General features: G+C 36.4%; 1 protein-coding gene across 1 annotated transcript in view; it reads right to left on the minus strand.

The window, feature by feature from the left end:
* The window catches only part of LOC127524108 (CDP-diacylglycerol--glycerol-3-phosphate 3-phosphatidyltransferase, mitochondrial), a 31,159-nt gene extending 16,099 nt beyond the window's left edge, over positions 1–15,060 (minus strand). Inside the window, exons 1-6 of the mRNA XM_051915469.1 lie at positions 14,811–15,060; positions 12,409–12,610; positions 10,940–11,017; positions 10,337–10,433; positions 6,594–6,783; positions 5,992–6,170 (exon numbers count right to left, since the gene is read on the minus strand). Coding sequence (XP_051771429.1) covers positions 5,992–6,170; positions 6,594–6,783; positions 10,337–10,433; positions 10,940–11,017; positions 12,409–12,610; positions 14,811–14,926 — 862 coding nt within the window. The 5' untranslated portion in view covers positions 14,927–15,060. The remainder of the gene's footprint in view (positions 1–5,991; positions 6,171–6,593; positions 6,784–10,336; positions 10,434–10,939; positions 11,018–12,408; positions 12,611–14,810) is intronic.
* Between the last annotated feature and the right edge of the window lie 1,385 nt (positions 15,061–16,445).

Below are 16,445 nucleotides of genomic sequence, written 5' to 3' on the forward strand. Positions count from 1 at the left end.
AGAGCTGTGCGTGTAACCTCACTCCCCTGATCTCAAGAGGCGCTCTAGCGACTGACACTAGAGACTGCTGTCTTTGGCCTCCCTGTTAGAGCATCCGACTCCCATGCCGGCGGACCCAGGTTCGAGTCCCACTTAGAGCGGGTGGTTTAAACAGGAGGGGTTACATCGGTGCCGTGACCTGGATGGGGATGACGTTTAGACCCATCCCCATCCGGGACCCATTATCCTGAAGAGTTTAGCTCCAACCCTAATCAAACACACCTGAAGCAGCTAATTAAGTCTTCAGGATCACTTGAAAATACACAGGCAGGTGTGCTGAAGCAGGTTGAAAATAAAATTTGCACGACAGTGGGTCCCAGGAGCAGGGTTGAAGACCTCTGGTTTGAGGGGTAAGTGTAACGGACGTAGGCCAGACGTAGGCGTGTAAAGCTCAGTCCCCTGATCAAGAGGCGCTCTAGCTACTGACACTCGAGACTGCGGTCTTAAGCCTCCTTGTTAGAGCGCCCGACTCTCATGCCGGCAGACCCGGGTTCGAGTCCCGCTTAGAGTGGGCGGTTCGAACAGGAGGGGTTACGCTTGCAAAAGCTCTGAAATTCGGCACTCGTCACGTGTATTTATATAGCACTTCATACAATATACTGCTTTAAAGCAAGCAGCTTCACATTATTAAACATGAAAAAATAGTGTCAGTGTCACTTTTACTTAGAAGTACAACTTTAATTTCTGCTATAAAGCAGCTCTCCAGTGTTCATGTGTTTACTTGCGTCTGACCTTGACGGTCTAAACAGAAGAATTGAAATGGAGAAGATTTCCATGTCAAAGAAGGCGGAGCCTCAGAGCCACACCTACCACTTACGTAATCACCACAGACCAATGGTCACTCAGAGGTGTTTACCAGCCGGAGCGAACTTTTCCAGAACGATTTCAAACTCCCGAAGTGATCTTCAAACAAAATTGACGAAATTACATCACATATTGGTTCTTCGATTTCACAAGTATATTGTGGGCCTTTACCCTCTCTTACTACATATACTGTCACCGATGAGTTGCATACAGAAATTAGGTCACTAAATCAGGCCAGATTACGATAGTTAGATGCATCCCCCACAGTCTATCACTCAGAATCCACCTCCAAGCTAATGAAGTTGCGTTTGGCATTTTGTGAATGTTTTTAGGCTTTTACCTCATTTGCATAATCCCTAATTTCAGGAGCTAAAACAACATAGACCGTGTACGCACATTAACACTATAAGGAATTACCTCTCAATGTCTTAAAATATGACATGTATGTAAGTAGCTTCTGTTTTAAACAGGTTTTCAGGCTGGAGCTACAGACACACGTCGCCCATGAGCTGCATAAAGAAGTGTGACCCTGACTGTAGCAAATGTGCTTTATAGTTCTCCACACTCTGATACTGTCCTGCTTTTACCGTCATACTTCACTATTCTCGCTGCTGGCTATCAGTCCATCGGTTCCCGTTGACCTCATTGTCTTGACGGACTGTAGAGAGGTCCAAATAGCTCCTTCCCGAACCTATCATCCTCCTGCATCTCTCCTTTCCTACCCTCCCAGCACAGATCACTTACCACCAGCAAGGTGACATCATTGCACTATTTCTGGGATCTGTGACAAACTGTGGCCCCGCTTCACCACAATTATGTCATCGAACGGCGCTGGGTTACGGATATGGACTGAAGCTGAATGGGCATAATCACTCATTCACTCGTTTCGCGCTCCATACTGAGCCTGGGGACCGTAAGACACACCGAGTCATGGCTGAAGAGCATCACTGAGACCTGGCTTTGAGCAAGCAGGCTTTGAGTTTCCTGTTACTCAACATGTTACCACAAGCCGGTGTTACAAGGAAATGTGTGACTTACCATCATAACCTCTGATTCATGATGTATGTCAGAAGCCACAAGTGTCACTCATTTCTCTTATCAAGAATACTTTCATAGCAAGAAAAATGAAGTTGCTTGATCACTTGCACTTAGACAGTCTAGCTGCACCTAAACAAGGATGTTCTTAATAAATAATAGATATTCATACCACACAGTCCATTTTAACCAAGTGATGTACGTAGCACTATGCCTTGCGCGCTTAAATTAAGCCAGTGACGTTGTTTTCAGCACATGTATGCAAACAAGCAGCATTTAAAAAGAAAATTAGGTAGGCAGGAAACAGAATTCTCAATCTGTTTTTTTGTGATAAATGAAAGAATATTCATACTGCAAAGATCACAAAAAAAAATCTCTTTTTTCATTTTCTTGTCTGCCTATTTTGAATAAGAATGAATAAGATTGAATAAGAATGTGTCTTTACAAATATGAATATTTCTGTTATATCTCCAGTTAACAGGGGCCATGGCATTACATTTTGACACTAGTCGCCAAAAGTCAGAGCCAGTCTGCAGATTTGAGTTCACAGATTTCACAGAAAATTGTGTAGTGTATGATGGTCACAGACTCTGATTTCTTTAGCTTAAGAGTTTGATTCCATCCAGTCGGAGGATATCAAACATATTTGATATTTGAGCTGATTTTAGAACACATATTGTTTCATTTTTTTCATGCGTTTCCAAGCAACCAAGAATGCGTTTCTGCGTGAGTTTGGTAGTGTGGGCTCCTCAGTCGTTTAGTGTATGATGCCCAGTTTTTCCTCTGTAACTATTTACAAAGTCGGCAAGTGTATGACGCTTAGTATTTTAAAATTTGTTCAGATTTTAAAAGTCGTGTAGTGGATTGCAGCCTTTATTTGCATTTAAAGATTTTTTGTCAATTTTGCATTATTTAAATACATGCTCTTTACTTGGAAAATACATGTAATTTAGCCTGTCCTCAGCATGAGGTCACAATGTAAAATTGCCAAAGTGTTTAAAAATGCAACAAATACAAAAATATACATTTAAATTGAAAGGCAGAGATCTGTAATATATAAAACAATACAAAAATGAAGTCTTGAATTATATTTTCCATAAAAAATTCTCACTTTGCGTCAACTCCCTTCAGAATTTTTTATAATTCTAAATAAATCAGGCAATGTCATGGTCATCTTTAACTCTGAGGAGCACTTACTATTTCCTGCTCAATAGTTTCTGTAAATGGTTTTTTGCATATGGAGAATTCCTCTTATGTTGTTTCATGATTCTATTTACATATACTGTATATTTGGCCCCAGCTGGACCTTTGTCAACACCGTCAGTATTTGTCAACTCCATCAGTATTTAACACCGTCAGGTAAAGGTTTTTGTTCATTTTGAAAGAAATGTCTTATTCTTTTTTCAATTCATTGTGTTAAAATATTAAAACATCAACTGAACTACTTGATATTATGTCTGATTTACCTAAGAACATTGGTTATATATGTTTAATATTAAAAAGGAGGTTAGAGAATTAAGGAATTTAGGAACTGGATTGTTCATAATAACCCTAACCCAAGAAATTTTTTTTAGAGAATTTATGTTTTCACTTAGCTCATTTACTGAACACCATTATTACATAATTGAAGAATTTACACTGTTGTTGGATGTATCAAATTAAAATATCATGCTTTTTAATGCGTTTGAGTTGACACAAATTAAAGGGTTAGTTCACCCAAAAATGAATATTATGTCATTTATTACTCACCCTCATGTCGTTCCACACCCGTAAGGCCTTCGTTCATCTTCGGAACACAAATTAAGATATTTTTGATGAAATCCGATGGCTCAGTGAGGCCTCTATTGCCAGCAAGTTAACTAAAACTTTCAGATGCCATATTTAAAACATATTTAAAACAGTTCATGTGACTACAGTGGTTCAACCTTAATATTATAAAGCGACAAGAATACTTTTTGTGCACCAAAAAAACAAAATAAAGTCTTTTCAACAATATCTAGTGATGGCTGATTTCAAAACACTGCTTCGAAGCTTTTGTTTAGAATCAGTGGTTCGGAACGCCAAAGTCACGTGATTTCAGCAGTTTGCCAGTTTAACATGCGATCCGAACCACTGATTCAAAACAAAAGATTCGTAGCAGTGTTTTGAAATCGGCCATCACTAGATATTGTTGAAAAGTTGTTATTTTGGCCTTTCTGGGCACTGAAAGTGTAAATCAACTTGCTGGCAATGGAGGCCTCACTGAGCCATTGGATTTCATCAAAAATACCTTAATTTGTGTTCTGAAGATGAACGAAGGCCTTACGGGTGTAGAACGACATGAGGGTGAGTAATTAATGATATTATTTTCATTTTTGGGTGAACTAACCCTTTAAGTTCCGAAGTGAATAAATGTACATTTTATGAAAAAAACATTTTCAGAAAAACCTGTTCCCTTACATGGTTCATTAGCTGAGACCTTTGTCTACAAATATATCAATTTAAAAATAATGTATTATTAAATAATAAAAACTAACTTCTAAAACATATTTTGTCCCTTATCTCAAGAGTCAGTGATATTATATATATATATATATATATATATATATATATATATATATATACACACATATATATATATATATATATATAAAATTTTTCCATTTACTAGAAAAAAGTTTTTACTCAAATTAACATGGCAGCAGTATTTCATCATAACCAGGCATATATCTTCATGCGTGGTGTAACCAAGTGCATTTTCAGGATTTTAAAGAGCCAAATCAGGTGTCTGGGTCACAGCCACTGGTGTCAAAAGTATTCACATTCATTACTCAGGTAGAAGTATAGATACAAGGGTTTAAAAAGACTTCCGTAGAAGTTGAAGTATCAACTCAAGCTTTTTACTCAAGTAAAAGTGTAAAAGTACTGGTTTCAAAACTACTTAAAGTATAAAAGTAAAAGTAATGTAAGGAAAAAAATGCCATTAAGGACAAAAGCTTAGGCCACGCCACAGGGGCCTACTGTGCACTACCCCACCTCCTCAAAAAAACATTTTTCTAAAGGCCGTAATGACTATAATGTTATATTAAAATGTTAATGTTGAAAAATTTGGGATGCACTAGTCTACCTGTTTCTACCAACCTCCTCGTTGGTGCTTGGTTGGGACATTTCGCTTGAGTTCTCTTATTGAGTCTCTGCCACGGACATCTTCGTACTTGGCTACATACGTCTGCTATGCCCAGTGTTGGGGGTAACGAGTTACAAAGTTAGTATAGCCTACTTATCACAACATTGTCAATTGCGTTGTCAATCGCAAACGCTAATTTATTCAAACGTCTCTCTACCAAACTACCTACTGTAGCTTAATTTGCGGAGGACGAAGAGAAAGCACCCGTTTGATAAATGAGCCAGTAGTGGAGAAATAATAACTTCTAAGAAATAATCTTTTTTGAGTAACGACCCCAACACTGGCTATGTCCTCCTTGCTGGAGTGTGATGTGATTTGTGTCATGTGCAGGTGCGGTGGATCGCGTACAAACCAATAGGGTGTCGGAATGGTATATGTTTATACTTCTCATCCAACCACAATCAAATTCACTCTATCCGGATGGTGCGATTTATTTGGATAGGTTTTTTTTTTTTTTTTGAAAAAACAAGCCGAAATGAAATAGGAGTAACGAGGCTATTTTTAAAATGTAAGGAGTAGAAAGTACAAATAATTGCGTGAAAATGTAAGGAGTAGAAGTAAAAAGTCGGCTGAAAAATAATTACTCCAGTAAAGTATAGATACCCAAAATTTCTACTTAAGTAAGGTAACGAAGTATTTGTACTTTGTTACTTGACACCTCTGGTCACAGCACTAGAAAACTGCTATACAGTTTCACTAAAGTAGGCAAGACAGTTGCATCTGCCACAGTCTATCACTCAGAATTGGACTTCAAGCTTGTGTAAATTGCTTTGGCATTTTGTGAATGTTTGGGCTTTTACCTCATTTGCATAATTCCTCAGAAGCGTTAAAATGAACTGTAGGGAACTCTCAGTGAACTCCCCTCTCATTGTCTTAAAGTATGTCATTTTACATTTAAGGAAGTCATGTCTGTTTTAAACAAGTCTCTTCCTTTGAAAAGCACTTGCCTTTGTAGGGATGCACCATTCCCTCCATCATGTGCACACTGTCATCAGGCTGGAGCTGCAGTGACACATCGCCCACGGCTCCCACAAGTTCAGCAAAAAAATCTGCCACCTCCCCGCAGTCCTCCAGAAGTACATAACGATCCTGACGATTGGTGAAGTAGGAGTCACTCAGATTGGCCCTGTATGAGATGATATCACACTGAGAGAGGGCAACAAATATACTCTCCTCCTCCACTGAGCTCCATACAGTCTACAAACAAACGCCATGAATATAGCCATAGAAGCTGGTATGGCATTAAAGAAAGAAAGAAGGAAAGAAGGAAAGAAGGAAAGAAGGAAGGAAAGAAAGAAAGAAAGAAGGAAAGAAGGAAAGAAAGAAAGAAAGAAAGAAAGAAAGAAAGAAAGAAAGAAAGAAAGAAAGAAGGAAAGAAGGAAAGAAAGAAAGTAACCATGAAGAGCAAAGGCTGTGGGAATATTTTGTCTGAAAGAAATGCCGGTATTTACATTGCAAGCATATTTTAGTTAGTCAGCCGTAACATATCACAATGTTTGCGTGCATGTGTAGTATCTACTTTTGCTGTAATTTATACATGTGTACACACCCACTAATGATGAGACTGTTGTCAAAAAGGTATGCTTTGATGTGCTGCACCCCGATGGTTTCATTGAAGCGTTCGGGCACCAGAAGACGCAACAGCCCCCGCAGGTCTGGTGTGTGGTACAGGGACACTCTCATCTGCTTGGGGAAACGCTGGAGCAGCGGCAGTAACATTGTACGGGAATTGTGCTTTCCTGTAGATGCAAAAATTATGAATCAGTGCATACACTAAAGTAAGTGTTAGATACACTAAAGGGAAATTCATACTGAAAACTAGAGGTTGCTTCAGGTTGTCATCATGACAACACTGATTGGCTTAAAGCACCCAAGAATGACTACAGTCACTGCGAGTATTTTTTGTAGGGATGCACCAATTGACCAATTTTTGGCTGATACTGAACAACAACTATTATATACTAACTTTAAGAGCTGCACAGCTCCAATATACTGGTACACAAGCGTTTTATTTCTCAACTGTTTACGCTAGTTTAAGATATAACTGACAATGATACTCGCCATTTTGATATCATTTTGTGTGAATTAAAAGAAGAGAAGGAGAACTCAATTCAGTATTTGCACGCTGTCTAATCCCGAGCGTCGTTTATGCTGGCCCCAGGCAGTCCTGTATTTTGTACAGATTTAATTTTGTTTTATCATTATTTTACCAAGAGAAAAACGGTGGATTATGCAACAGACATTATACACCGAAGTGCCTTCACACAGTTATTTAATAAACCATGGGCTTCTTATATCAGGTTTTTTTCATGCTATAGACGATATGCCGATGGTTTGGTTTTAAATTGATCAAAAATCGACCAATAAATATTGACTGATACATTGGCGCATCTTTAATTTTTTCATTTAATTCTATAATCTAGTTATATAGTATTATGTCTTTTTCCGTTTGTATGTATTGTAGCAATGCTGCAAGACAAATTGCCCTTTGGGGACATAAAAAATAAAAGTAAGAAAGTTGTTACGGTCGGTTGCAGCAAAGAGGTGAGAGGCAGGATCTAGTTGCAGGCAGTAACAATTTATTAAACTTTAACATATGAAACAAAAACACTCTGGGCAGAAAAAGGAACAGCACAACCAAGTATTGAGCGACATAAAAGACAAATGAACTGAACAAAACACATGGCTTAAATACACAGGAAACTAATCAATGAATTGAATGAAACTTGCAACAACTCAAACAATTAATAAACCATGGAAACGAAATGAAAACAAGGAAACAGAACAAAAACATGTGACAATCTCATCCAAAACAGAAATAAACAGATAACCCATTACACAAGTCAGTAAATTCCAAGTCCTTCACTAGCAACTATACCGAACTGTGATGTAGATGAAAAAATAGTTATTTAAATAGTAATATTAAATAGTATATTAAATAGTTAATAAATTCTGTTCTTTTCAACTTTCTAATCGGAGGATCCTGAAAAAAAAAAAAAAAAAAAATGATTTCCACAATTAATATTTAGCAGCACGACTTTTTTCAACATTGATAATAATAAAAAATGTTTCTTGAGCTGTGAATCATCATATTAGAATGTTTTCTGAAGGATCATGTGACACTGAAATGATGCTGAAAATTCAGCTTTGACATGACAGTAATATATTTAATCAGAAATTTAAACAGAAAACAGTTAATAATTAAACTGTTTATTTCACAATATTATTATTTTTACTATATAGTTCATCAAATAAATGCAGCCTCAGTGAGCATAAGAGACTTCATCCAAAAACATTAAAATACCTTACTGACCCCAAACTTTTGAACAGTAGAGTATGTTTTGTGCAATTTTTTTTAGAATACACAGCTATTGTAATGGCTGTCAATGAAGAAAGATGCTTCATAGAACCAGATGGAGTGGGACACTGCTAAATCCTGACCTCTCGGGGCACTCTCATTGGTTGTCGTCACATTGCGTCACAGTTAATTTGCATAGAGGTATACATCATATGCTTTGCCAAAGGTAGTAGTTGCTCACGCCAGAAACTGCCAACTCACATAAAAAAGAAGAACAACTTTAGGTATCTCTGAGAGTGAATGCCCTGTTTATTCTCATAATAAGAGTCGTTTTTTATGAGATCAAGTAGAACCTGAACCATACAATGAAGGTAAATGATGCAATATGATGCCTCAGTTACCATGAAATATTAGATTATGAATTCATACAATATCATTGGGTCAGTTCAACAGCACATTGAAAGCAGTCAATGGAATGACTAACAGTTTCTAGTTTGTGAGGTAAAAGAAAAAGAAAAAAAAAAAAAACAGGGTGGAGGTCTGAACTGTAACCTACAATTACTAAAGCTGGAAATCCTCCAAAATTACACCCATGCTGTTTTAATCAGAATAGACATGGCGTATACATGTTAGTCAGTGTTCACAGAGGGAAACGAACATTAGCAGGGGTTTTCCTGTATGCATTATTTCCTCCTGATATAGTTTCACACAGGAATGTGATCAAAAAGATCAAGCTATGACTTTTCAAAGTTCAAAAGGAAATAAAAGAACAATAAAGAGGGAAGTTCACAAACGATTGAGTGAATGTGAGGTTTTGTTTACTGTGCACAAATGAGATCTGGTTTTGAAATCTGATCTTTGGGAGTGATTGTCCACACTGACATTTAGAAGTGATGAAATGAGATCCACATGTTCAGCGTAGTCAATATACAATAATAATGAATTCACAACAAATGAGACTCATCAGATGCATTATTGAGGTATTTTAAACAATTATGCATATGATGTGCCTATATGATGTGCCTCACTCACTCTTTCACCATTCATTACAATGTGATCTTACATGAGTGAATTTCAATTACCACACATATATCCAAAAGTGATTTGGATCATATTGGATCAGGATCTAACATGTTTGCTGTTCAGACTACAACAACTCCAAGGAATTGGGATGGATACGCCAGCTGCTGTCTGTCCGAACAAAGCCTGAGAGTGTGTGTGTGTGTGTGTGTGAGAGAGTAGCCTCTTTCACACATAAAGACTTTACTGGTAAATTATCATCAAGAGATCGTGTGTGAACAGGACCTTTTCAAAAATACCAGTAAATCATTTCTGGCAATTTACCAGTACAAGAGGTAAGAACATTACCAGTAAATTACCAGTATGATGCTGTGTGTTAACAAAGAATGAAGATTACCGGTATGAGCATGTACATGGTCAGAACAAGCTGACATAATAAGTTTGCTTTAGGCCAATCATAAAGCTCTGTTGGAGCTGTTTACGATAAGTTCCACTGCTTTTAACTCTTTTTCTATGTGAACATGCGCTAGACAGATGACATTGCGCAGCGCCTCGCGCACGAGACCCTGCCTTCTTTTCCATTCATCGGTGCTGCGGCTCTGCAGTTATTGCGTATTATAGTAACTGCAATACTATAGTAACTATTATCCGTCATGTTTTTAAGAGCAAAACCGTGTTCTGTGATCATCCCTTTGCGCCTGTCACCTTAGTAAAAAAAAAAAGAAAAAAAAAAAGTAACTTAAAAAAAAAAAAAAAAACTAAAGCACTTAATCTAATCCAGCGTTTAAAGGTAATTTACAATGATTGACATCACAGAGTTTACCGGTATTTTGGTAAAAAGACAGAACGCCGTTGCTTGTGTGAACAGCAGCACATTTGTGTATATACTGGAAAAGTTGTTCTGGCAATTTTACAGTAATTGAACAGGATTGCTGTGTGAAAGGGGCTAGTGTGTGAAAGAGACAGAAACAGACCTCTTGAGCCTCTGGTATAATCCAGCAGAAAAGACACTTTCAGATCAGGTGTATGATCTTCCTGTGAGCGCTCTAATGCCTCTTCCATGCAATCAACCTTCAAAAGAAATTAGACAGTCACTGAAAGAAGCCTCTAATTATCTAACCCATTTTAGAGTTTTTAACCACATACTAGGGCTAAGCAATATTTTTCTTTTTGATTCTATTTCTGCTGCAGGAACCTTATGGCTTGTCCGGCTGGTTTTGCATGTTGATTCGAAGAAGGAAATGTTACATTACTGTGAACTGAAGGGTAGTTAAATTAAATTTTTATACTGAGATTTATCAAATAACATCAGATCAAATTCTGTTGATAAAATCCAACTCTGTGAGGTCAATTTCTGAAAATGTTTGCAAATGTAACTGGTTGTGACATGAGCTACTGTTCATATCTGATCTTTTTGCTTAACAAATGAGTTATTATTGATCTTACAGGATTAAAACAGAGGATGAGATATGATAAGCTGAGCAGCTTCCTCTTATGTAAATTTTTCAATGAGAAACTGCACAAAGACAGGCTTTTCCTTCTCGGTGACAGTAAATGTGTGCAGACAGGTTACATACCAGGTCTTGCTCTAATGGTCCTGTACCCAGATACAGTGATGCCATCACCACACGACTCTTGGCTGTCTTGATACGAGCCTAAAACAGAACAACAATCTTAATGAGACATTGAGTTAAAGCTTTTTTTTTTTTTTTTTTAACAAGCTATTCACCTTATTTTTAACTTAAAGGGATCGTTCACCCAAAAATGAATATTCTGTCATCATTTACTCACCCTCAAGTTGTTTGAAACCTCTGAGTTTCTTTCTTCTTTTGAACACAAAAGAAGATATTTTTAAAGAATTTTGTTAACCAGACATTTGACGGCACCCATAATAAAAATATTATGTAAAACAATGGGTGCCGTCAACTGTCTGGTTAACAACATTCTTTTATGTTCAACAGAAGGAAGAAACTCATACAGGTTTGGAACAACTTGAGGCTGAGTAAGTAATGAAAAAAATTTCCTTTTTGGGTGAACTATCCCTTTAAGAGCAGGCACAACCATTGTAACTTGATTGTATCAAGGCTTCCGGTCTCAAATGCTTCCGGTTATTTTAGCTGTACAAAAACAGTCCATTATGCTGCTTGATATTGCAAACTGTTACTTGTTATCATATTTCCATTGAGTATCATAATCATAAACACAGTAGTTTGTAGCACAATTTTATTTTACCAATTACCGCATCTTCCCATTATTAACCTATAGCGGCAAATGAATCTGCAGTCTCCACACATTCACAGAAAATATCTTATTTCCACGTTAAAAACAATAGACAATAAAAACGATTCTCTACATAAACACAGCTAGACAATCTTCTGAAATGGAAAAAACAGGATTTGAGTAAAATTATTTTTTTTAATTTTACATTTATTTATTTTTAGAGCCATACCAGCATCAAAGGCTATTTTATGGAAAGATCAAAGTCCTTAAACAAACAATTTCACAAATAAGTTACAACATTCCAATTAAAACTATATAAGATCTTTCTTCATTGTATTTGATAAAACTTTCTAGAATTCTGTTTAATGTTAAACAAAAAAGATAATTTATGACATTTATAATGGACATTTGGCACAGATCCACCCGTTTTGTTAAATAAATATCTTCTCGTAAGTATCATCCACACTATATTTTACAATGCTATGACATAAATATGGCTATAAACAGAAAGGCACTCATCAGAGTGAGATGATATCTGTTTGTCATAAGATATTAAAGATAAAGTCACCTTTGTTTTAAATAGCACTTTATACAATACAGATTGTTTAAAAGCAGCGTTACAGGGATAAACAGGAAAAAATGATTCAGTGATGCAAAACAGAGTTTATTTCTCTTCAAAGAAAATACTGTCATTGCTCAGCTGAAGTCAGTTCAGTGGTAAACAAAGGATTCTTTTTTATGGCCTTATAATCATATTTACTGACTATATGGTCCTTGAAGGTGCAGTTGCTTGACTTCCACCCAGTAAATATACACACATGCATACCTTCATAGCCTGATAAAACTCATCAGGTGAGTGAAGGATGTGTATGTGGCCCCCTGGGACCCTGAAAGCAGGTACATGATCAGCTATCCAGTGGAAGCGAGTGTGGAGGCCCTCGACACCAGTGAAGCCTGGAGGTCTGGAGGAGGCCAGGGGGGCTGAGTCTGCCTCTGCCAGGAGAGGGGCCAAGAGCAGCACAGCGGACCTACAAGATCACAGGAAGTACGAGAGAAATAAGGGGTGGAGAAAACCTTTAATCAGAATCCAAGTGCGAGGCTGGCAGAACTGTTCAACTGTACACAATGCACTGCAGTGTTTCAGTTTACGGTATTAGTAAATATTGTAAAATCTAGTGGCTGAACTACATGCTTGGCTCCCAAATAACTTTATCCAGCAAAAGTGTGTGAATAAACTGACCACAGGGAGTTGCTATTCAAAAGCTTGGGGTCAAGAAGACTTTTTTAATGTTTTTCGGCTGAATTTATTCTATAAAAAATACAGTAAAATGGCAATATTGTCTAATATTATAATATAATATAATATAATATAATAACATAATAATATATTTTAAAATGTAATTTACTCCTGTGATGGCGAAGTTGAATTTTCAGCATCATTACTCCAGTCTTCAATGTTCAATGTTCAAAACAGTTGTGCTGCTTAATATTTTAGTATTTTTCAGGATTCTTTGATGAACAGAAAGTTCAAAAGAACAGCATTTATTTGAAATTGAATTTTTTTGGTAGCATTATATTTGACTTAACTGTCACGTTTAATCAATTTAATGCATCCTTGTTGAATAAAAGCTATTGATTTCTTTAAAAAAAAAAAAAAAAAAAAAAAAAATCCTACTGAACCCAAACCTTTGAACAGTAATGTATTGTCAGCAATTTGTTGCAAATTAAAAAACCTAACAAGTTACTTTTAGTACTTTTTTGCTTTGTTATTTGGACAAAATAAATAAATAAAAAATTCTAACACATTAATATTTTATAATATATAGAAACATTTTTTGTGAAAACCTTGGCAGGGCAAGTACAAATATGAACTATTAGCCCCAACTGGGCCAGCAAAAAAAAAAAAAAGTTAAAGTGGTGGCAGCTATGACTGTGCAATATGGACCATTTCATTCGATAACTGTTGTTATTTAAAAACGATTAAAATCAACAGCTATCCTTTTCTCAAAACTTGATTTCAAACTATTTAGGATAGAGCCCTAAATCCAGTTCCAAATGCAACAGTGTTCAGAAGACACAAAGGCAGTAACATGGTCTGCATGACACAGCATGAAGTCTCAAACTGCAACCCTTCACTCAGATCTACTGCCAAACACCAAGGTCACGCCGAGTTCTCTACAACCCAGACGGTGCTTTTCTTCAGAGAACCCAGAGTCTCACCGCACACTACAGCAGATCTCACATAACTCCCAAGAAAACAAAATGAAAAGAGGCGCCTCTGAGAGCGCCATGACCCTGCGGAGACTGAGCGTAAAACAATGTGAAGGTCAATCTTGAGTGAGATTACGAAACTACACAAGTTAACTATCGGTGTCTCTCATACACATCAACCCTGCTTCAATAACAAGACAAAACCCTCATAGGTCTGCCCTATCAAGTGAAGAAATTCAGGCCTTTAATACTATCAGACTGAAGGTGATTTGATTAAAGTCACCTTTACAGAAGAATGCAAGCAGTAAATGGCTGCTTTGTAAACTAGTGCTTTTAAGTTCTTGAATGAACCTCTTTCATTGCAATGCAAATCTGATAAAAGCAGTTTAACAAGAATATCTGATCAACTAAAGTCCACCTTGGGCTACATGTTTCTGTCAGAAAAAAAAAAAAACATGAAGAAATGTACATATTTACATTCATTTAACAAAGAATATTGTGAATAATCATGAATTTGACAGCTGCCAGATCAGACATGACTAAAACAGATAACATCACTACTGTAACAAAAGCTGACAAACCCTATCTGATCCTTGATTTATTTGGTAAGGGGGCAACTATCATCACACTAACCAGTGTGCAGTTTGACAGCTTATTAAAGAATTAGTTAACCCACAAATTATTCTGTGGAACACAAAATAATATGCTAAGGAGTCACCATTCACTTCCATTGCATTTTTGGGTGAACTATATCTTTTAAAACAGAGGACATAATGGTGGTTAATAGAAATAAGCTAATGAACATTAGTATAGCAAAATCAGCAACCGTCTTTATTGTTCTAAAGTTTACAACTCATATTCTCAAAATCATTTTGATAACTGTAATTCTACACATGAATGTAAGATCTCTCCCTTCCACAACCACAAGCTAACATTAGCCAAAGACGCATGCCTATTTAACATTACGCGATTTCTATCGACTGTCTTTATATAATGCAAACGAACGCTATTATTTACCCTCTCCTCCGATCATGTGTCCTGAAAAAGCGGTCTGTTATTCTCGTGAAAACCCAGGACAAAGCAGGAGTATATGCAGAGAACACAAGTCTTTTCCATTTCATGGGCGCCGCCATGTTTTCACTGGATTTTGAATGTCAAAACTTTATTAAAACACAACCTGCACGCGGCGCCACAAACTAGAACACTATACAGAAGCTTGTAGTGTACCAAAACAAGACAAGTTCGCTGATTATAATGAGAGGCTTTCAGCGTTGACATGGTATGATTGGCCATGTGCCTTTGCTGGTCTCTCATCTTTCTGTTTTTTCTTATCAGTGATAAAAATGCCACAATATCTCATGCTGCACCTTCCATTTATATTCGAACTGACCTCTAGACACCCACAAAACCAGTGTCGGTTTATTTTTTTTCCTGTCATTTTTTTTTTTTTTTTTTTCAATTTATTTTTTATCCCTGAAACTTATTTCCAGGGCCATTTTTACATTTTGAAGGTATTTTCTTCTAAATCAAATTAAATACAAAATAATGCACAATATATCATATCAGAATACAAATTCTGCTAGAATACATTTGAATTGGTTTTGCAATTTTTAGGAGTGCATTTTTCACATTAAGTGTTTCCTATTTTTATTATATTATCTGCACATCAATCTAATTTCAACCTCTGTGACAGTGAATGCCGAGATAGCACACAGGCTATGTCTGCAAGACGTCTTAAAGAGCACTTCATCTGTAAAGCATCTGCTGTACAAACATCTGAGAAACGTCTTTGAAATGTCAGTTTTACATACATTCTAAATCATAAACGTCTTATCAAATGTGAGTAATTTTAGCATACATTTTGTATTTGGGGCATTCATGCTCCAAGCTCTGGTTAATTTCTGACCCTGACACATATTTTCACTTGCACCATTATTATTTAAATCATATCTCAATATTAGCCTAATATATTAAAATAATGTAGCCTAATAAAGTAATTAATTTAAATATTAAATATTTACTGTTATATGCTAACTGTATTTAGTTGGCTCTGTACAATGATACATTTTAATCTAATCTATATGATTTTAATTGTATATTTCACGGCATTGGGCAATATAAGTTCTTGAGTCACGCGGTTCATAAATATCCAAAGCCTCTGATTCATGACTTTACTAATGCACAAGTATCTCTAATATCCCATTGATGTCTTTTGGAGGGTGGTCTACTGCTGTCATCCTATAGATGGCGTATGGAACAAATTCAGTAAAGGGGATCCAGCCTTACGAACACTATACTATACTATACTATACTATACTATACTATACTATACTATACAATACTATAGCCTACTGTTATATAGAAAATTTGTATACTTAACGTTTCATTGTAGCCTTGCATTCTATTTCGAATAACCCTATGTCAACATAAATCCTGATGATATGCAAAATGAGTTTAAAAAAAGAATTTCTTCCTGAATGTTCCATCATGCATCTGACCGTAAATTACATTATTATACGGGATTATGCAAAACTAAAAATAAATGAATAAATACAATAGACCAGTAAGACATAATAATATGCAACACGTGTGTGGTCAGATATCGTCAGTCATAACACACCAACCGCATTTATATCCGCAAGGGCAATGCAA

This window comes from Ctenopharyngodon idella, chromosome 12, assembly GCF_019924925.1.
Source record: "Ctenopharyngodon idella isolate HZGC_01 chromosome 12, HZGC01, whole genome shotgun sequence".
Classification (NCBI taxonomy): Eukaryota; Metazoa; Chordata; class Actinopteri; order Cypriniformes; family Xenocyprididae; genus Ctenopharyngodon; species Ctenopharyngodon idella.